Source organism: Carcharhinus amblyrhynchos, chromosome 3 (assembly GCF_965287045.1).
Source record: "Carcharhinus amblyrhynchos chromosome 3, sCarAmb.v2.hapA, whole genome shotgun sequence".
NCBI lineage: Eukaryota > Metazoa > Chordata > Chondrichthyes > Carcharhiniformes > Carcharhinidae > Carcharhinus > Carcharhinus amblyrhynchos.
The window spans coordinates 85,811,283-85,833,301 of NC_137326.1; the positions used below are offsets into that span (position 1 = coordinate 85,811,283).

Below are 22,019 nucleotides of genomic sequence, written 5' to 3' on the forward strand. Positions count from 1 at the left end.
GTGAGAATACTCCATTGTGTTTTCAACATTGACTGTTGGCCCCAAGGAATACTTTGTATGTTGAGCTCAAGACAGATAAAGTTTACTGCTTCCACCTTTCTGAGCTGTTGAATAAGTATGCCTTATTTGAATAATATTTGGAGGGAGCACTGACAGAAGCAGGTGCACACACATAGAATGGAAGTTTAATGCCTTCCCTGGAGATGAGTTTGGAGGCACAGGCCGTAGAATCAGATTAGATTCCATGCCCTGTGGCAACCTTGTCATCTTTCTGTTCCTGTCCTGATTTAATCTGGGGCAGGTAGCTCATGGATAGCTGATCTACCCTGATGCCAGTTGAGGCCCGTAAATTAATGTCCACTTAAGGCACTTATCCCATTGACGTTAGTATTCAACTAGTGGTGGATGGGACAGTCCCAATGCGTGGAAAGTGAAAGGCAAATCCTATTAAGTTTGCTTGTCAGCTTCCAGGGAAGTTCTTTCCTGAAAGGAAGTTCCAGTAATACTGGTATCACCTAGATCCAGTTCTGAATTGGAAAGTAAGAACCAATTTGATAATAAATAGAAGCAAGATACTGTGGATGCTGGAAATCTGAAATAAAAACAAAGTGCTGGAAAACCTCAGCAAGTCTGGCAATGTCTGTGGAGAGAAAAGAAACATTTTGAGTCCTACTGTTCAGAACTGGGGTTTCAATAGACAATATTACTGGTGATGGTGGTGATATTACTAGTACTGATCCAAATTGACTATTTTTCCAGTTTATTCAGTGGTTTTTATTTCCAATGTGCTTCAAGTGCTCGTCAACAGATGTAAAAAAACCTGGAAGTACTCAGTCCCTTCCAGTGTGTATTTGTGTGGATGAAGAAATTTAGGATGAATATATCTGATTCAGCAGATCTGAAGGCTATTGCCTGACAAACTGACACCACAAAAGTTTGCATAAAGGCACCAAATTTCATTGGGAAAAAAGTCAACTGTAATTAATTAAAATATAGAATTGACCCCAGAGAAACAAAACTCAGAATAAAAGTTTCAGTAAAAGCTGTACCAATTTTATTGCTGGAAAATGGGATTAAACACAAATATCATTGTCACCACACCATCCTGCTGATTGATTTCAGACTGATTTTGATTTTCTATAAATATCATGACCTCAGTGATGTAATTGTCTACCACTGTACCTGTTTTGAGATAGCCTCATTGAACCTCTTTGTCTTCAGTTGGGTGAAGCATGCTGCAGCTGGGGAGGGAAAAACACGAGCATCAAGACATTGAAACTGTTAAAGTAATGACTGTGGTTACAGTTGAGATAACAGTGATACTTATCGTAGTGAGAGATGGGACGTTAAAACAGATGGATGTCTGTAATGAACGCAATCTAAGAAAAAACAGTGCCTGTGGAAGGCCACCTTTGAAAGTGCTCTTCTTCCTTGGTGAGAGTGAGGATTTTGCTGTCTTGTGTGCCAGTGTTTATAAAGCATGGACGTAAATGACCATTCATGCTCTAATCATATCAGATCTGATCACCCCCTACAACAAATAATGTATCTGCTGGCCTGTGACATTTTCCTATTGCAGCTCAGTGATCACCAAGCTTCCCTGCAGTTGAACCTGTAGGAGAAGAGAAGCAACTTACTGGCAGCCTGTGTGTAAGATCCATGAGGTGTTGTATGTTATTAGCAGCAGACTTGTATGTTACTTGAATCTGTAACTTCAGTTGACTCATCCCACCATCGCCATTATTCTGGGAAACTAACCCTTGCTCAGTAGGAAGCACAGAAGGGCATATCACCAGCAGCACAAATAATAAGATGAAAGTACCAGCATCATAAATTTGCCTGTGTTCTGATCACTGAAGTATGTGTCCAGCTGTCGATGGATGAGATAAAAGCTCTCCATTTTCTCTCCATCCAGCTGAGTGTTGCAAAATTAGGTAATTAATGGGAGTAGGAAGTTATATGAACATTTCCATCCTTAACAAAAGTGTAGCCCAATATGTTAGTACAAACTTTGAGAGACTATGGGCAGAATTTTACAGCCTTGCTTGCCCCGAAACTGTAAAATCTCAACTGAGGTCAACAGACCTTTCCATGTTCCTTCCCTCGCCTGCTCTGATTCCCATGGCAGGTGGGGTGGTAAAATTTTGGCCTGTAAGTATCTTTAACCAAAGTGCTGAGTGGATGATCAATTCTTCCTTTTGAGGATGGATGCAGCTATCCAGATACTTGAATTTAGTCCACAGTTAGAAGAGTTTGTAGAATGCACTGGACACAGTAAATACAATGAGACCTGATGACATCTGTCAGGACTGAAGTCCTGTGTACTAAATGTAGTTACCTCCCACACACTATTAGCTAAACTGTAACAATGTAGTTGTGATATAACTATTAGATAATTGGGAAATTAGACAGCCACTAGAATGGTGCTGTCCATTCAACATTTCAGTGTTCAATTCATTTCACAATTCTTCTGATAATTGAGCAGTCCATGTCTGTCTACTCCTGGACTTGAACAATGTGCAGGCATGATCTGACATTGCAAGTTGACATTCATATGTATGAAATGTCAAGCAATTAGTACCTTCAACAAGATGGTACCATCAATGAATCTTTGGCCTCCACCATCCTGTGGGTTATCATTGGTCAAAAGCACAATTTAGCCAACCATATCATCACCATGGAAAAGAAAAAGTGTAGGGGATAAAGTTGTGTAACCTTGTGATGTGTGGATCACTTCTTTCACCTGGAGTTTGGGTGAATGTTCCCTGCTCATTGATGGCAATAGCACTCAAGGCCTGACTATAATCACTGCTCGATTAAGACTTTTGTCATTCAATTCTTTATCCATTCCCCATCATTAGTGCACTATGGATAGAGTACATACGATATAATACAAACTGCACTGCAGCAATTTTACAAAGTTACTTTGACGGCACTTCCTTTCTTCTGTGACTGTTGTCACCAAGAAGAATAAGAATGGCAGATCTGGAAGACCATCTGACTGAGATTCAGATTTCTTCATTATTGCTGGTCAGGAACACCCTCATGGGAGCACTGTCACCATAAGGGCTGTAGCAGTTGTGGAACTACTAGTTGCCTTCTTTGGGTGATAGCAACAAATGTGGCCCCGTCAGCTTGAACCTGATTCTGAGAAAAAAATGAAATGAATAATTTACAAAGAATAACCAATACTTGGGAAGCAAAATAATAGTTATTCTAAAGTAAGTTGGATGTTGTAAATGGGGGTGGGATAGCGGGGTAAGTGCTGCAGATTTTCTCTCTTTCACTCACCTATTTGACCCCAAGACACTGGGGAATCTGTTGCTTTCTAGAATAAGGGAAACTTGGGAGTTTGTTGAAAGGCAGTAGTTAATCAGTGAATTCAGTATCGAAACAGAATAATGATTTCTTTGAGAGCTATAATTCACCTTAAAGCTCTGTACTTAAGGGTACCTTAAGCTCTGTACCTTAAAGATCTGAAACAAACCACCTTGGATATCTTGCTATTTGTCTGCCAGGAAATTGAATCTTGATTAGAACTATACGATTTAAATATTTGGTAGTGTTCTTGTGTGTGAATCAGAACGATTTGGATTTAAGTTTATCTATGGCCTTTTTCATTCTTTCATGGAATATGGACATTGCTAGCAAGGCTCGCATTGAGCATACAACATAGGTTAATGCCTAAGTATCATATTGAGGGTGATCTATATTGCTAGAGATGCTGTCTTTTAGATGGGATGTTAAACCAAGGCCCAGTCTGTCTGTTCGAATGTCCAAGATGCTATCCAGAGGGCGAAGAGTTCTCCAACTATTGTAGTCTATGTTTATTCCTCAACTTGCACCATCAAAATTGATTAGCAAAGTATTTTTCTAATTACTGTTTTTGGGACCTTGCCCTGCATATATTGACCACCACATTTGCCAAAAATATTTTAGAGTCATGGCTTCCGGAGCATTTAATTGGTGATAAGGCATAAGTTTTTTTGCTTCATTTTTGTTTTTATTCATGTTTGTTCTTACTATCAAATATTTTTCCTTCAACCTTTCTTTCCTGTGAGCTATCAAAAAAGTTTAAAAAGGTTATTTATTTATTAGTCACAAGTAAGGCTTACATTAACACTGCAGTGAAGTTACTGTGAAATTCCCTTAAAATGAATAAATTTAAAATATGGAAATTCTTCAATTATATTTCTAGAAAAGGTCTATTTATTTAGTTAATGTTTACTAAAATGACACTTCTTGGATTATGTCCATTATTGCAGAGTGCACATGCTCATGTTTGCTGACTAGTGAAGATATTGCTTTATCCGTTTAACCTTCTCAAAACCCTTTTAGAATTTTGAGCATTTTTATTAAATCTCTTCTCACTTTCTTTGTTCTGTGAACCAATCTCAGTTTCTCTTTACCCTGGCATTATTTTACTAATCCTTTCTATGTGCGGCAAAGCTTCACCATCCTTCCTACAATAGAGCATCCAAAAATGGAGATTATTCTTAGCTTTAATAAAGTGTCTTCCAACTTTAAAATGAACCCATAATCCTCTGCTCTTTAACTCAACTCTGCCTCTCTCCTATTAATTTAGTGAATAATTGGACCCATTCATTGTACATTTTATGTTGTGGTGGCCTTTAGACTTGGTGTAGAATAACATTTGCTGCAAATATTGATCTCTACACTAGTAACTGTAATGACTTAGAATTCCCTAAACAATAAAAAAATTAAGCCATCATTGTCAATATTGTTTTGTTTGCTATCAACTTCTATAAATTCTCATTAATCTCTGTAACACCCATCACTGCATTAGTGGGTAAATTTGCAAGCTGCCTTGATGAGATCAAAGTTCATCTGAGAAATTGTGGATATAAACTCTTTTCATCTCTTAGGAAACCAGTGTAAATCACAGTGCTGTACTACCTTCATGATGTTGCATTTAGCTCTCACTGGTATCACTGTATTGTTTAATCATGCTGAATGATTTGATTATTATCCAGTGGTTTAATTTCTTTTTACATTTTAAAATGTAATAGATTAATTCTTTGATTTTCCAGAGATCTCCATTCACAGTTGACATCGCTTGACTTTGAATTGTCACAATCACTGAATTATGAATCCCAATGATTTTGTCGTGCTCCCAGGCAATAAACCAGGCACATCTGTTAAGTTAAAAGCAAGGTAAATTCGATAAAAGCAGCTTGGGCAAACATAACATTTTTGCTATTGTAAATTGTTAATGGATATGAATGTATGAAGTAGAATGTTTATAGAAGAATAAAACTTTGAAACAACAGATTCTGACCTTCCCTTGTATTTTTAACAATGGTAAGAATGCTTGCTCACTTCTCCATTTTAGATCATGATGTGAACTAAATGCATTTAATACAGGGACAGTGTCTCAAATTTGGCAACCGCAGGATCAAGTCTGTACTGGTTTTTGGATCTTGCCAGTTTTTGGAGGCAGGGTAATAGGTGGCTTCAGGCTCATGTGTATTGAAACTTGTCTGCTCCTGTGTGCTTATCCCTCTCTTATGAATTGTGTTTGGCCCTGAAATTTGGCTATTTCCCTCTGCCTTGATGCTTTTCATTCTAAAGGCCATGTAAGCTATAGGGGGTTATAGATGTTGGTTGCTGTCAGTAGTAGGAGAAACTGTCACACAATACTTTTATTTAAAGTTCTTAAAGTTTATTTATTAGTCACAAGTAAGGCTTACATTAACACTGCAATGAAGTTGCTGTGAAATTCTCCTAGTCGCCACAGTCCCACACCTGTTCGGGTCAATACACCTAACCAGTTGTTCATTTACCAGTGATACTGACAGCTGGGTACAAATGGTGAAACTGGCACCTTGTTGTGATTAAGGTTTGGATTGGGTTGAGCCAAGCTATGTTGGATGAGGTCAAGGGTTGCTATGACCTCTCTGATCATGGGAAACAGTAGGCACACAAAACTGCATCAAAACCTTCATTTAGTAATTCATTCTGCTGTTGGCCAGAGGGAACATTTAGAATTTTGTCTCCGATTGTGATTGTGGGTTTATGATTAATTGACAAATATTTGGGAGGTGAATGCTTAAATCATTACTTTTTAAATTTATGCACCTGTGTTCATGGGGCATTTTTACGGGTCACTGAAAAATGTCAGATTTTCAGACATTGCCGGTTTTGGGATAGCCAAATTTGAGATATTATACCTATAATTTAATATCTCAACCTGGTACTATTGCAAACCTAACTTATGTGGTGCTTGCAATCTGTGGCAGCAATTAAGCTGGGTGCAAATCCTTAATTGGCAGCTATTTTTTAAAATGGCATTCAGAGATGATCAATTCCAAACTAATATCATGGTAAATAATTGCTATTTTTCACTTGTATTGCAAAACAGGTGGAAGTTTGCAATATTAGATTTTATATCCTATTGTGTGAAATATCTTTATGTCTGATTCATTTTGGGCATCCACCCAAGCTTTCAACGTTTTTTGACATATACTTTGTGTTTTTAAAATTTCAATATCTATGCACAGCCATAAAGAAATTGATGGGATTGATTTTAGAAATGTTAAAATGAGGTGAGAAACAGATATGTTAAGCAATGATTAATTTGGACAAGCTAATTTAGTGTTTGTGAAGAATTTGTTTCAAAATACATATTGACATATAGATGATGGAAGTGTGACAATTAAGCTTTTTTGTTTAGCTTGATTTGTTATCCACTATATAGCTATTTGATATGTTCACAGACGGAGCATGTGGTGAAGGCATGGAAAACAGAAATCAATGCTTGTTCCTACTCAAAATTTTGTAACAATGTCTATTTTACAAGCAGAAAAACTCTTAAGTTTTTCTTAAGGTTGGTTAATATTATAAAATGCTTAGCTGAATACATGGTTTTTATTGGAGACTTGGGCCATGAAGATTAATTAGTATAATTTAGCATTTGACTGTGGGATATTGATTAAAGGAGTGGGCTAAGCTTGAAAAATGCAATTCAGTGTGGGAAAAGTGTGAGATCACCAGTGATTCCACAGAAGACAAATTGAAATGTTTTCTTTTTGCTGAGAAATTAGGAGCTGTGGAAGAGGAAAGAGATTTAGGTGTTCATGTATCAAAAAAAGCTATTGGACAGGTATCAGTGTTAATCGAGCATTTTTACACTAGCCAGAATCATTTTACTTGATATGTTGTTATATTTTGTTGATTTATTGCCAGTGATCCCTACAAGTATGGGTCTTGTTGCACTGCAACATTTTTAGCAGTGACGTCTGTCACTTTATGATGCTTCATTGTATTGATTATTGGACTGATTCGAAAAGTTCGATAAGAAGCAAGACTGGAAAGATATCTATTACTATTTGGTTATCTTTTTCAGGTTACTCATCTTCCCAATATATCATATAACATTAAAGTCTTGATCTTTTTTCCACTAGAAATCTTCGGGAGCTACGATTAGAAACTGTGCAACTCGAGCTAGATAGTGATGTAATGGAACAGAGATTGAAGCAGCTTCGACAAGCTATGAGTAAGGAAAAGGAGGAAAGAGGGTAAGTGTACTTTGCTTCATCTATTTTAAAATTGAGCTACATGGTCAGAGTTTCAATGATGATTGCAGAATTTGCATTTATAAAGCATCTTCAATGGAATAACAACATCCCATATCAGACAAAATTGGATGTATTAGAACTGGTGACCAAAATCTTAGAATGGGTTTTAAGGAGTGGCTTAAGAGGATGGAGTGGAGGAATGAACTTTGGAGCTTGAGGCTTAGGTAGCTGAAAAACCAGAAATCAGGGATGCTAGAAAGTATGGAATCGGAGGAGTGGAGAAATTTTGCTTCAAAATGAAAGTCTCAAAATAAAACTTATCCTGATATATGCATTGGGACACTTTTTAAAAAGATTAAGAGAGGGATTTCCCACACCCAGTGCAGTGTGTTTTATGGTGATGGATGCGGCCTGCCATTGGTCAGCAGTGGCAGGATCGCTGGTCCCGCCATTGTCGGTAGAGTTTCCAATTATTCATATCCTCTGATGCCAGGGAACCCACCCTGTTGGTGATGCATGGGGTCACTGCTAGTGGGGTTGGAAAATCCCACCAGCAGAACCAGCCAGAAAATCCCACTCTAAGATTCAGGGCATTTCAGAGATTGTGCTGAATTCTCCCATTTTCAGGCTAAGTGTCATGCTGTTGAGAAAATGAGAGGCTTTCCTGCTGGTGCTAGGAGCATCTGTCAGGGAAATTTACCTACATGAGAGATGCTAATATGTTCATTTCGAGCAACTCACCTGCCAGCCTCAGAGATCAGAGATTGAGGCACGTTAATCTCCTCACTCAGAGACAAGGCCTGTCCCTCTGCGAAATGAAATGATGTCTTCCCCGCCGCCCCACCCCACACTAACCAGGGGAGCACCACTACTCACCAAAGAAAGGCATCCTCTCCCCTTTACCCACAAATAATGTGTTAAATCCCCCCCCAACATGCAAGCATGAGAATGACACGACCTACCTCCACTTTGCCATCCTTCCCCCTCAGAGCCATTAGTTAGTCGCCGTCCCCTTCAGACCTACCCCACAACTCCCTTATTCCCTCAGAACCCCACCCTCCTCCCTCAGATGTTCTATTCAGGCAACTGGTACCATCTAGTATGGTACCATTAAAAAGCCATCGTTAATATGTAACGGGTTCAGGGTACAATTTTATTTCAGGGACAGTGGGGAAGAAACCTTCTAAAGTACTGGATTTAACAGAATATTCTGCTTCAGAAAATGTTGCAAAGGGGTGGTCAATGAGAATAAACAATGGATGGGATTCTACAGCCTCATCAGACAACCCACAGGAAACCCGATACCCCGCAGAATGGAGCTTTGGGCAAAAATCAGGACTCCTGACGGGCATCACGCCGGCTTTGTGCTCCAAATTGTCCAGCGCTTAAAAGAATAAAGTCCTGTTGTCCCACACCGTCATGATGGTGGGGCGGAGTCTGAAAGAACTGACAATATCGGCTTTCCAGAGATTTGCGTGCCTTTTTTTAAAGGGTGCCTTGATTCCAGTTATAAACCCCACCCTCCATGTACACAGGGTACCAGCCCCATGCCCTCACGGCCACCGGAACCCCATCCCGTGGAGTTTCCCAGACGAACTTGCCCCCCAGCACAGCCCATTGGCATTGTTGATACGGAATTAACATACATTGGAAACTGATCCTAATGCATTTCTTTTTAAAACTGCATTACAATTTGCTGCATTTTCTTTTTGCTTCTTGAACTTACAAAGTTTAATTTTTATTTCTAGTCATTTCTCAGCAGCGTGAAGCCTAGCCTTAATAAATGGTAATCAACTGTTGTACAGATGTTTCTTGCTGCAGTTGTCAGTATACAGAACTGAACATTTACCCTTTTGTCTCTTCTTCGGTATTATCCAGTTGTAAGGATTTGCTACCTCACTGCAGATATCCTAATAATCTGCGTGATAAAAATAATCTCTGAATCAGTATAGTTTTTAATCGGTGTACTATGATTTTATTTTCCATTTTGGTTATTATAGGCGATCAGGACCGTACCACTGGAAATCTGGACAGATGGGGAGTCTTGTAAATCATGCACAGGATGTGCTGAGGAATAAAGAAAATTTTAATCAAAAGGTAAGGAGAGATTTCAGATTAAAAGTGAAAGAAAATAATTTGGGAAGCATTTATATCATTTGAAGCTGTTGTGCATTAGTATCTTCACCTGTTTCTTTAACATTTGATGCAATGTTTGAAATTCAGTCAAGGACTTGCAGCAACTGGTACTGAGATAAATGTCATATAAGTAAATATAGTGTTGAGGTGGCCTTTCAACCGAATATTTCAACATCAGTGTGAGCTCAGTTTTTTGTTTTGTTTCCCTGATAATTTCAGGTAGCTACAGCACTTGTGCTGCATTTACTCTTGCTCCAATCCCTTTCCCATGACCTCTTCCATCATTGCTATTACCAAAATGCAACATCCTCAGCTCCTCCACATTGCTTCTCTTGCCCACCCCATAGTCTTTCCCTCTCCTGCCCTAATGTTCAAAAGGGAAAATTAAGTTCACTTTCCCAGAACTGAGTTGGAAAGTGAACTTTTACTATTTTTGAGAATTACTTTATTTGTTTATAAGTTGCCATACAAGTTGCCAATCTTAATGATTATGCACCCTTCCAGAAATGCTTCATTGCTCTGATGTGACCTCTGGACAAGATATCAGTAGAATATGGTTTAGATGTGTTTCTAGATTAATATTACAAAATCAATTGTTTGTGTTATTTCAAGTATTTTCTTCTCAACAGTTGTGGGAGGTGGGTGTGGGAGGGGTGGGTGGCAAGAAAAAAGTCCACGTTTCTCAAAGCAACAATATAAACAAGCAGACAAGATGAAATGGTCAATTTATCTCTTGCTTTCTGAAAGCAAAAATAAATAGCTTTTACTTCAGAATTTATTTTAAAACCTACACAATCATCAAGTCTGCGTTGAATCTTTTCTTTGAAAAAACAGGCACAATTTCTCTTCTCTGCTGTTGGAAAACATCACCATCTACCAGCTAAAACTGTGGTGGAATTTTATTAATTCTCCTGAGACTGACAAGGAGGTGGAAGGACTTTTACAATGGTGTCTGAAAGGCATTGGAAGGGAAATCTAATGACTTCTGCTACCACATGGTATTCCCAGAAGCACAAAGGGCTTGGTCATCCCCTGACTAGAAGCGGGCTGCCAATTAATTCAACTACAACCAATTCATACTCCTGCCAGTATTTTACAGGCATGCATATGGACCCCAGGTATGTGGGAATACTGCTGGATATATTGAGGCAGCCTCCCAGCAGCATTCTGGGGGTGACCTTTCTTTCGGGCCAGTTCCATAGCCTACAGAGAGTCCTCCTTGCCTTAATGCTGCCATTGCAATATTGACTCTGCTGCTAAAGGATTCACTCTTCTGTCTGATCCTGGCACATTTAAAATATTTCTTACCTGTCCATCCAGAGCATCTTCATGTTGAGCACGCCTTTTTCTACTCCCTGCAGCTTCAACTGCAGCCATTTATATTGGCAATGCAGTGAAGCTGCTGAGGCTCTGATCCTGAATTGATTGGCAGACTTTGGAGACGCAGCTTCTGCTGGTGAAATCACCTACTTTGTCCCACCATCTACCTCTGCGGGCTTGGGAAATGCTTTCAGTCTTAGGGACAGGACTTCCTTGTTTGAGATTAAATTTGACCTTATATTCTGCAGATTTCCAAAGATAAAACAACACACATAAGTTAAAATAAAGACAAGGTGCTGTAACATATAATAACTTGTACTCATGCAGAACTGGGTTCACTATCCCAACATTTTGAATTATATCCAGTTTTTGTTGAGAAACTTTGAGAGAAATATGCTATGTGGTTGATAGTGCATCAAAATTCTTCCTGACAACTGGTAATCTCCAAAGACTAGTTCAAACATCTGCCAGAGATTTTCATGATATGATACTTACACGATGATGTCCAAGGCTTGCAACAATAGCTTTTGATAATTTCAGCATTGGGATGTCGTCTTGATGGTGAGAGAGCTGAGTAACAGTTCATTGGAACAAGATATACCTTGGATTTCATGCCTATTATTGGAGGAGGCAGTGCAGAAAGATTGCAGCAAAACTGGAGACTTTGGTGAAAAAGGGGATAGTCTTTGGGTAGGTCTCATTATGCTTATCTCAGAGCCTCTGTAATGCATATTCACTACTCAGAGTAGGTCTCTTCATTTTATAAAATGAAAGCCTAGCAGAAAATGTTTGTGAGCATTCTCCAGTTAATTTATTTGACCAGCATACAAGTAGATCTTTGCACTCACCAGCCTTTTCTTCCAGGTATGACATTTGTACTCTTGTTTATATTCATACCACCAGATAGTTGTACATAAATGTATATGGATATACATTTGCACTGATGTCAGTTTCTACTCTTTTGTAAGGTAACCCTTTTAAAATCACACTTATTCTGTCATAGGTAACTTCTGGAAAGACAAAAATCAGAATACTGAAAGACCAATGTGAAGGTATGGCTATTATTTTTTATTTGACTTGCGTTTATACAGTTTACAAGCATATGACATGGTTTCTCATTATACTTTTCTCAGAGCCTCCAAAACGTGTATTCACCAGTGCACCAGTTTGTAAATCTGAAAGGGCAAAGATTAAGGGGAAATTATGTGGGCAATGTGAGATCAGAAGTCCTATGCTGGTAAGTAAGCCAAGACTTACATTGTCAAATAAAGCCTGCACTTTAATTTTTTTGACATAACATAAAAACATAAAAAAAGGAGCAGAAGAATTCCATTCAGCCCTTCAAGCCTGCTCCACCATTCATTGTGATCATGGTTAATCATCCAACTCAATAGTCTGATCCTGCCTTCTCCCGTTAGCCTTTGTTCCCCTTAACCCCAAAAGTTATATCTGACTCGTTCTTGAGAATGTACAATGTTTTTGCCTCAACTGCTTTCTGTGGCAACAAATTCCTCAGATTCACCACTCTCTGGGTGAAGAAATTTCTCCTTACCTCAGTCTGAAAAGGTTTACTCCATATCCTTAGACTATGATCCCTAGTTCTAGAAACCCCCACCATCAGGAACATCCTTCCTGCATCTATCCTATATAGTCCTGTTAGGATTTTAATGTGTTTCTATGATTTTAATGTGTTCCTATGAGGTCTATGAGGTTTCTATGAGATTCTATTAGATCGGAGTTGAGGACGAACTTCTTCACTCAAAGGGTGGTGAATCTCTGGAATTCTCTGCCCGGTGAAGTGGTGGAGGCTACCTCGCTAAATATATTTAAGAACATAAGAACATAAGAAATAGGAGCAGGAGTAGGCCATCCAGCCCTCCGAGCCTGCCCCGCCATTCAGTAAGATCATGGCTGATCTGTCGCTGCTCAGTTCCACTTTCCCGCCCTCTCCCCATAACCTTTAATCCCCTCTCCTATCAAAAACCCATCAACCCGCGTCTTAAAAATATTTAGCGAGGCAGCCTCCACCACTTCAACGGGCAGAGAATTCCAGAGATTCACCACCCTTTGAGTGAAGAAGTTCCTCCTCAACTCCGTTCTAAACCACCCCCCTTTTATCTTGAGGCTGTGCCCCCTAGTCCTATTGTCTTTTTTGAGCGGGAAGAGTCTTTCCACCTCTATCCTATCCATCCCATTCATCATCTTATACGTCTCAATGAGATCTCCTCTCATTCTTCTAAACTCTAACGAGTACAAGCCCAGTTTATTCAGCCTCTCCTCATAGCTCAACCCCCTCAACTCCGGTATCAGCCTAGTAAACCTCCTCTGCACTCCCTCCAAGGCCAAAATATCTTTGCGCAGGTGCGGCGCCCAAAAATGCACACAGTACTCCAGTTGCGGCCTCACCAATGCCCTATACAGCTGCAGCAAGACCTCCCTACTTTTATATTCAATCCCCTTCGCTATGAAGGCCAGCATCCCATTCGCCTTCCTGACCACCTGCTGCACCTGCAAGCTGGGTTTTTGCGACTCATGCACAAGGACCCCAAGGTCCCTCTGCACCGTCGCCTGCTGCAGTTTTTCGCCCCGTAAGTAATAGTCCTTCCTACCATTTTTCCTGCCAAAGTGGACCACCTCACACTTGCCAACATTAAATTCCATTTGCCATTTCCTGGCCCATTCGCCCAGCCTATCTAGATCCTTCTGCAGACTCTCCACACCCTCCGCACAATTTGCCGTTCCCCCAATCTTGGTATCATCAGCAAATTTCGACACTCTACACTCGGTTCCCTCCTCCAGATCATCTATATAAATGGTAAAAAGCTGAGGCCCCAGCACCGACCCCTGGGGCACTCCACTAGTCACCATCCGCCAATCCGAATAGCACCCGTTGACCCCCACTCTCTGCCTCCTATTTGACAACCAATCCTCTATCCACGCTAACACCCTACCCCCAACTCCATGTCCCTCGACCTTCTGCAATAACCTCTTGTGAGGCACTTTGTCAAACGCCTTCTGAAAATCTAGAAAGACCACATCCACCGGCTCTCCTCTATCCACCGCCCTAGACACATCCTCATAGAACTCCAGTAAATTTGTCAGACACGACTTCCCTTTAATGAAACCGTGCTGCGTCTGCTCTATCAAGCAATTCCCTTCAAGATGCCTTGCAATTTCCTCCTTAATGACAGATTCTAACATTTTGCCTACCACAGACGTTAAACTAACCGGCCTATAATTCCCCGCCTTTTGCCTGGCACCCTTCTTAAACAACGGCGTAACATTAGCCGTTTTCCAATCATCCGGCACTTCCCCGGAATCCAGCGACGTTTGGAAAATAACCACCAAGGCATCCACTATCACCTCCGCCATTTCTTTCAGAACCCTCGGATGCATTCCATCCGGTCCTGGGGACTTGTCCACAATCAGCCCCTCCAGTCTGTCGAGCACCGCCTGTCTAGTAACAGTAATGTCATTAAGACCCTCCAGTCCTACCACCTTTCTATCGCTAACACCCGGCAAATTATTCACGTCCTCCTCCGTGAAGACAGAAACAAAAAAGTTATTCAATACCTTAGCCATATCCCCATCCCCTACCACTAGGTCCCCTTTCTCATCCTCTAAAGGACCAACATTCACCCTAGCCAGCCTCTTCCTTTTTATATATTTATAAAAACTCTTGCTATCCTTTTTTATATTAAGCGCTAGCCCAGCTTCATAGTTTCTCCTACCCTTCCTTATCAACTTCTTTGTCAATCTTTGTTGACATTTAAACCTCTAACATTTAAACATTTAAGACACGGGTAGATGACAGACAAGGGAATTAAGGGTTATGGGGAGAGAGCGGGAAAGTGGAACTGATCCTTTTCAGATCAGCCATGATCTTATTGAATGGCGGGGCAGGCTCGAAGGGCTAGATGGCCTACTCCTGCTTCTATTTCTTATGTTCTTATGTTCTAAGGTCCCCTCTCATTCTTATAAACTCCAGCAAATATAATCCTAACTGACTCAATCTCTCCTTATACGTCTGTCATCGTAGGATCAGTCCAGTAAACTTTCTCTGCACTCCCTCTGTAGCAGGAACATCCCTCCTCAGATAAGGAGACCAAAACTGTACACAATATTTCAGGTGTGGTCTCAGCAATCTGCATGCTTACCTTCAGTGACTGGTGTAAGAGAACAGCCAGGCCTCTTTTCACATTCCCCTCTCTTAATTTATCACCATTGAGATAATAATCTGTCTTCTTGTTTTTGCTCCCAAAGCGACCTCTTTAAATCAGCAATTTTGCTTTAAAAATGTGACTGTTATCTGCTTGAAAGTCTATTCCTGTACATTATGTGGAATCTGCAATTCCTAGAACCTGTGCTTAATAGCTTTCTGGCATAGCATTTAATATTTAAATATTATTTTAATTAGTGAATTTAATTTTTTGTTTTATATATAATCTAAACTGGTTTATAGTCAGAATGGGAATATCAGGAAATTGGGAAGAGTAAGAAAATATGAACTGAGTTCTGATGTTTCCCATTAATGAGAAATTTGTGCTATAATCTTCCCATAAAATTGCACATATTAAATTTAGTTAAGTCTTTTGAGATTACAGATACCCAAGTATGTTGCTGATTGTGCAAAATAGACTGTAAGTGTATCCTTTTTAATGTTAACAAAGAGTTGTCAGGCAAGCAGTTCTATTGTATCATTCAAATTTAACCAGCCTTCGATAAGATCATAAGAAATAGTAACAAAAGTAGCCATGCTGTACTTGGTTGAAGTCACAAGGTTACATTGTCACTTCATTTGAAGCAATTTTTTAAAGCGCCATCTCGACCTTTTGGCTAAGATGCAAATGAGATTAAGCCTTAGAAGAGGTGTAATGCCTACTCCAATCAGCTTGGATCATGTAGATCAAGTCCAAGACAGGAGGTGAGAGCCCTGTCTTGTCAGCTTGGATCGGGAATGTCTCACTTGATGAAACTCTGAATTGGACTTTGATTGGATTGAATTGGATATATAAACAAAGAAAAAGTAGCAAGAGTAGGTCATGCATCCCATTAAACCTCCTCCACCATTCAAGATCATGACTGATCTGATTGTAGCTTAAACTCCACTTTTCTACCTGTCCCCCTTGACATTTGACTCCCTTTTTGATCAAAAAGCTGTCTAACTTGGCCTTAAATGTGTTCAATTACTCATACTCCACTGTTGTCTGGCATATCCAAAAGCTAAGGATCTCCTAAGAAGAAATTTCTCATCTCAATTTTAAATGTTCATCCTCATTCTGAAATTGGTCACTCCTGACTAACTTTCAATTCCAGATTTTATTAACTGAAATTAAATTTTGCCAACTGCTGTGGTGGGATTTGCACCCATGTCCCCAGGGCATTGGCCTCCCTGGGTTACTAGTCCAGTAAGAAGTCTCACAACACCAGGTTAAAGTCCAACAGGTTTATTTGGTAGCAAAAGCCACTAGCTTTCAGAGCCCTGCTCCTTTGTCAGGTAAATGGGAATTCTGTTCACAAACTCCCACTTATCTGACGAAGGAGCAGCGCGCCGAAAGCTGGTGGCTTTTGCTACCAAATAAACCTGTTGGACTTTAACCTGGTGTTGTGAGAATTCTTACTGTGTTTACCTCAATCCAACACCAGCATCTTCACATCATTACTAGTCCGGTGACATTATGCTGAATTTATACAAAACTTCAGTTAGATTTTGGATAGTGTATTGTGTATAGTTCTTGGTGCACACTATAGGAAGGTTTTGAATGTATTGGAGAAAGTTCAGAAGAGATTTTCAGGATGTTTCCAGGGATGAGAAACTTCAGTTATGAGGATAGATTGGGAAGGTTGGGACTGTTCTCCTTGGAGAGATGAAGCCTTGGAGGAGATTTGATAGAGGCATTCAAAATCATGATGGGGATTGACAGAGTAGATAGGGAGAAACTGTTCCTGTTTGAAAAAAAGGGTCAAGAAAGAGTAGGCATGGATTTAAAGTGATTTACAAAAGAAGCAAATGTGATGTGAGAAAAATACTTCTTCACAAATTATGTCAGGTCTGGAATGCACTGCCTGGGAAGTGTACTGAAGTCTGATTCAGTCAAGGCATTCAAGAGGACATCAGATGATTATCTGAATTGAAGCAATGTATGGGGAAATGGCAGGCGAATAGCACCAAGTCATAATGCACATTTGGAGAGCTGGTGCAGACACAATAGGCCAATTGGCCTCCTCTTGCACCATAACAGTTCTGTGATTCTGTGATATGAGTGGTAGTTGTTGTTTACTTAGTTTTTTTTGAAGTTCAGGAAATAGTTTCAATAAACTTGCTTTTTTGATTTAATCTAAGAAATCCTGTCCAACTAATTCTGAAAGCATAAATAGTGGAACCTACAGAATTGGCAAATCACATCCTCTCTAAATTCACATGCTACAGACAAAGGTTCTCCTTTAGCTGTTGTTGGAGGAAGAATACTTGCATTGGCTTTACTTTGTGAAGGAAGCTGTTTCTGAGTATGACAAATGCTGCACCAGGACCTGTAGCCCACTGTCAGTGCAGCTATCACACTAGTGTTGTGTTTGGACTGTCACAAGTTTCATTCTCTATAATCCAGTTTTTGCAGGTAGTGCCTATGTCAACATTCACCTGATATATTTGAAATGAAACCACTATTGGAAAATATGCCTGTCAGATTCTGCACAGGCAGATTCCACACAATCTGCAATTAGATTTGACCATATAGTTTAATCATGCTGATCAAGTGATAAATAATGTCCAGAGCAACAGCAGTACTTTTCCACCCTTTAAATAGTGCTATGTGATTTTTACCCCCATTTGAGAGGACTAGGCAATATTGCCTCTGAAAGACAGCTCCTCCAATTATGAAGCTCCCTTTCAGTTCTACAAAGAAGTGTCAGCCTGTATGTATTTGAATCATGACATGGGACTTAATTGCACACCCTTCTACTCAGGCAAGAGCCAAATCTGACATTATGATTCAGAAAAGTCTGTTTAAACTGGTTTAAGCCTTTATATCCTAATGTATGCTATTTTGCATCCCAGTGGGAGTTTCTTGTTTAAAATATCATTTGACTACATATTATGTTAGTCTTTATAACGTTTTGGCATGCATCATCTACCTGAACAGCTGATAGCAGACTTAGAAGTTCTTATCAGAGATTGCCCATAATTTACTGAAAACTTGTATTGAAATGTTGAAATAAGTGCAACATTATGTGGCTATTTTTTGCCATAAAAATTTTTGACGAATGACTTGAGCATGTCAGAATGGCTCCAATTTTGTTTATGTCCAATTTGATCATCTCTGCAATATCCTTTGCTACTCATAAGCAAAAATGCAGCTCATTCAATTTTCCAGAATTTATGCAGGCTGTCATTTTACAGCCATGTTTTTAGGCTTATCTCTGAAAGTGTACGTTTGGCAACAGAATGATTTGCACTGACATTTAAAAACTTATTTGTGCTTTTTTTAAATGTGCTGTGGCTAATGTATACACATGGTGGCGGTTCGATTTGCTCCAAACTTTAATTTTCATGCAAAAGGAGGAATTTTAGTTTGCTGCATTCCTTGGGTCATGAGTTTATTTGTTTTATACTTGATTTTATGTTTAAGAATTTGGTAATATGGTTTGTAGGAAATATTGATGTTAATCTGCAATGCGCGGGAGAGAGGCAAAACTTTCCACACAACTTGTCTATTATCATATTTCAGAATTTTGATAGCTGTCTACATTGAATATGAAGTATTTAAGGCAAAGTTCCTTAAAATTTCATCACGTACATCGTGGTTCGTATCTTGTTATAATGCAGTGGTATTTAAACAGCTGCTTTCTTACTTATGCAATAATTCTGCAACATATTCTATTGATTACTGATAGTTTTGTGTTCTGTGTTATTTGCATTTTTTCTTCTCTGAGCAATTGCTTTAGTTTGATGCTTTTCAAAAATCATTGTGTACAAAGGCTAACTTTACGGAAGTTAGAGAGAAAGCTTGCCTTAATACCATAAAATCACATGTATTTAGCATAATTTTCTATCTATACAGTATAATGTGTGGAAAATCATGAGCGTGCTCACCATTCTCAGCATGTGCTCCTAACGACTTAAGGGTCCCCACAGGGAGCTTGCTTTTGTAAAACCAGCCCGAAAGCAGTTAAGTTCCATTTGATTGTCAACTGCATCTGTGCTTTGAAGATAACTGTACACATGTTTGGAGACGGAAATGTTTCTCTCTTTTAAATCAATGTGCATTTCAGCTCGTCTCATCTTAACCTGTTTCTATGCTTTCCAAAGGTTTGTGTGGAGTGTGGAGAGGATTACTGTTCGAGTTGCTTTGCTAAGTTCCATCAAAAGGGGGCACTGAAGCTCCACCGATTTTTTCCTTTTCAGGTACAGACACATCTTTTGTAACATACTTTTGTAACATGGTGATGTTAGTTACATATGTTTTAACTTTCTACTTATTTTTTAAATTGTATATTTTGTCTGATTTTAAGGTAGCATTCCAAAGTTGTTGGGCCGAGAAGATAGTGTGACTGGCCAAAAGTCTAATTTCTGGCTATCCTCCTGGCCCCTGTTTACCGACTGAGTGAACATAGGATTGCGTACATTACAATCCAGTTACCGGGTTCGGCATGGCTGCTTCCCCCCTTCCCAAATACTTCTTCCCTCGCCGGCAAGAGGTCACACTGATGAAAATCACTAAGCTCTGCAGTAGCAGGAACGAGATGCCGTGGCCATTCCGGGGGAATTGGAGGCCATTGAAGCCCCTGGATGGTCAGGATAAGGTGGGCAGTGCTCGCCAGGCAGTGCCAGCCTGGCATTGCCCACATGGCACCCTAACGGTGCCCAATTGGGCACCATAAGTGTTCCAAGGTCTGTGCTAAGGGGGTGGGGCCTGATTGGGATGGGGCCTGATTGGGGGTGAGGTTGTGACATGTGGCGGGGAGAAGGGATGCCATGCAGAATGACAGGGAAATGCAAGGCGGACCTACATAAGGATGGAGCTTTGCAAAGGTGGGGAGGGGTTGATCGTGCTAGGGTGGAGCTCTGCAAGGGGCAGATTGCCGTGCAGGGGCGGGCTGCAGAAGATGTTGTGGCGGAGGGGGAATGACAGGGCTCCGCCAGACAATTCATTGGGAGGGTCCTGATGCCCCGATGTCGGCGGCCTGTATTGATATAAGTGGGTAGTAGTGCCACTGATGATGGAAGGGAGGTCTGATGTCCGTGGGATGAGGTGGGAGGTGGTGAGTGAAGGTCTCCCAGCTCACTGTCAGATCAGGGCGCAGCACAGCGGTGCCCTGATCTGATTCTGGATTCACCAACATATTTAGGCCTCCTCTCCCCCCACCGACACAAAGCTCCCAACTGTTAAAAAAAATTGGCAGAGTGCTGGAAGATTGCAGTCCCGAACTCACCAGTGTGGAGGACTCCCATTTTCATGCTGTTGCGACACTTAGAAACTCTGGGAAATCGCCCCGATGGCATTTCAATATGCTATTTTTGATTCTCTGCCTTCCAACAGAAATTCACAAATTGTGTTTATCATTGCACATTGGAAATTCTAGCATTTACTGATAATAAATGAATGGCCAACAATCATGCCCACTGTTTTAGCTCACATTTGAATATATACTTAACTTCATACTTGAAGACAGCGGTATACACACACATTGGTCAAAGATAATATATTGCTGATGAACGGGACCTACTAATCGTCGCTTTTGAAAAGGATTGATGTTAAGAGAAGCAATTATTTCCCTCCTCTTTATTCAAAGACGTGCAGGTTAGGTGAATTAGCCATGCTAAATTGCCCCTTGGTGTCCAAAGATGGGCAGATTAGGTGGATTAGTCATGGTAAATGCATGGGGTTATGGGGATAGGGCAGGAGGGGATGGGGGGGGAGGTTTGGGAGAGTGAACCTGGGAAGTTGCTCTTTCGAAGAGTCAGTGCAGATTTGATGGGCAGAATGGCCACCTTCTGCAATGTTCTCCCCAAGCCTACAGAGGCCTCAGTAGAATTTGCTTCAAGGTCATTCCATTTATTTCATTCCATTTTGCATTGCTGAGAATCCAAACTGAAATGAAGCATGGGAGAAGTGGGTTCTGATGGGTCTGTACCTGAAATGTTAACTGAAACGTTAACTGATTTGTATTATCTTGATGGTACCTGGTCTGCTAGCTGTCTCCAGCATTTACTTTTTTTACTGCCTTGGAAATGCAAAATGATATTGAAATAAATAGGACCACCTTAAAGCAAATTCTTCTGAGGCCTTTGTGGGATGGGGAGAAGAATCATGGAATCATAGTACCCCTACATTGCAGAAGGAGGCCATTCTGCCCATCAAATCTACACTGATTCTTCAAAAGAGCAAGTTATCCAGGCCCACTCCTCCCTGCTCTCCCATCTCTGTGACCCTGTGCATTTACCATGACTAATGCTGCTTCCAGCATTTACTGTTTTTGCTACCATGGTTTTCCCCTGCTGCATCTTTTTTATACAGAAAAATCTGTTCCACTTTCCTGATAACGTGAACAGGTGCTGGTAAAAAAAAATCTACCTTCAACATTTTTGCTGTGAGCAAGGCCCAACTGAGTTCACAGTAACAGTTCTAAATATGCACTCCAATTTTACTTTCTAACTAATCAATACCTTTAGGCTTGTCTTAAAGGAAACTGGAGAATTTAAATTATGCTCTCCTTGTAGTGCTCCAAACTTAATTCCCTAGCTACTGATTCTATTCCTCTCCCTGGCAACAGTCTGATATTAAGCCAGTCTGTTGACAACATTACTTTAGTGCCACGTTTGATCCTGTGATGAACTTCCAACTTCATATTCATGCCATCACTAACACTATGTATTTCTACCTCAGTAACACTGTTCGACGTTATCCCTGTCTCAACCCCTCATTCATACCTTTGTAACCGCTGGACTTGACTACTACCAGTCTCCCGCATTTTACGATCCTTGAAGTAAACCTTGAGCTCATTCAAAACTCAGCTGTCTGTGTC

The 22,019-nt window shown here is 40.3% G+C and overlaps 1 protein-coding gene across 1 annotated transcript in view; it reads left to right on the top strand.

The window, feature by feature from the left end:
• The first annotated feature begins 459 nt into the window (after positions 1–459).
• zbbx (zinc finger, B-box domain containing) overlaps positions 460–22,019 on the top strand; it is a 97,700-nt gene continuing 76,140 nt past the window's right edge. Inside the window, exons 1-7 of the mRNA XM_080185473.1 lie at positions 460–539; positions 5,052–5,175; positions 7,425–7,538; positions 9,539–9,635; positions 11,998–12,046; positions 12,128–12,231; positions 19,303–19,398. Of these exons, the coding sequence (XP_080041599.1) occupies positions 5,108–5,175; positions 7,425–7,538; positions 9,539–9,635; positions 11,998–12,046; positions 12,128–12,231; positions 19,303–19,398 (528 nt within the window). The 5' untranslated portion in view covers positions 460–539; positions 5,052–5,107. The remainder of the gene's footprint in view (positions 540–5,051; positions 5,176–7,424; positions 7,539–9,538; positions 9,636–11,997; positions 12,047–12,127; positions 12,232–19,302; positions 19,399–22,019) is intronic.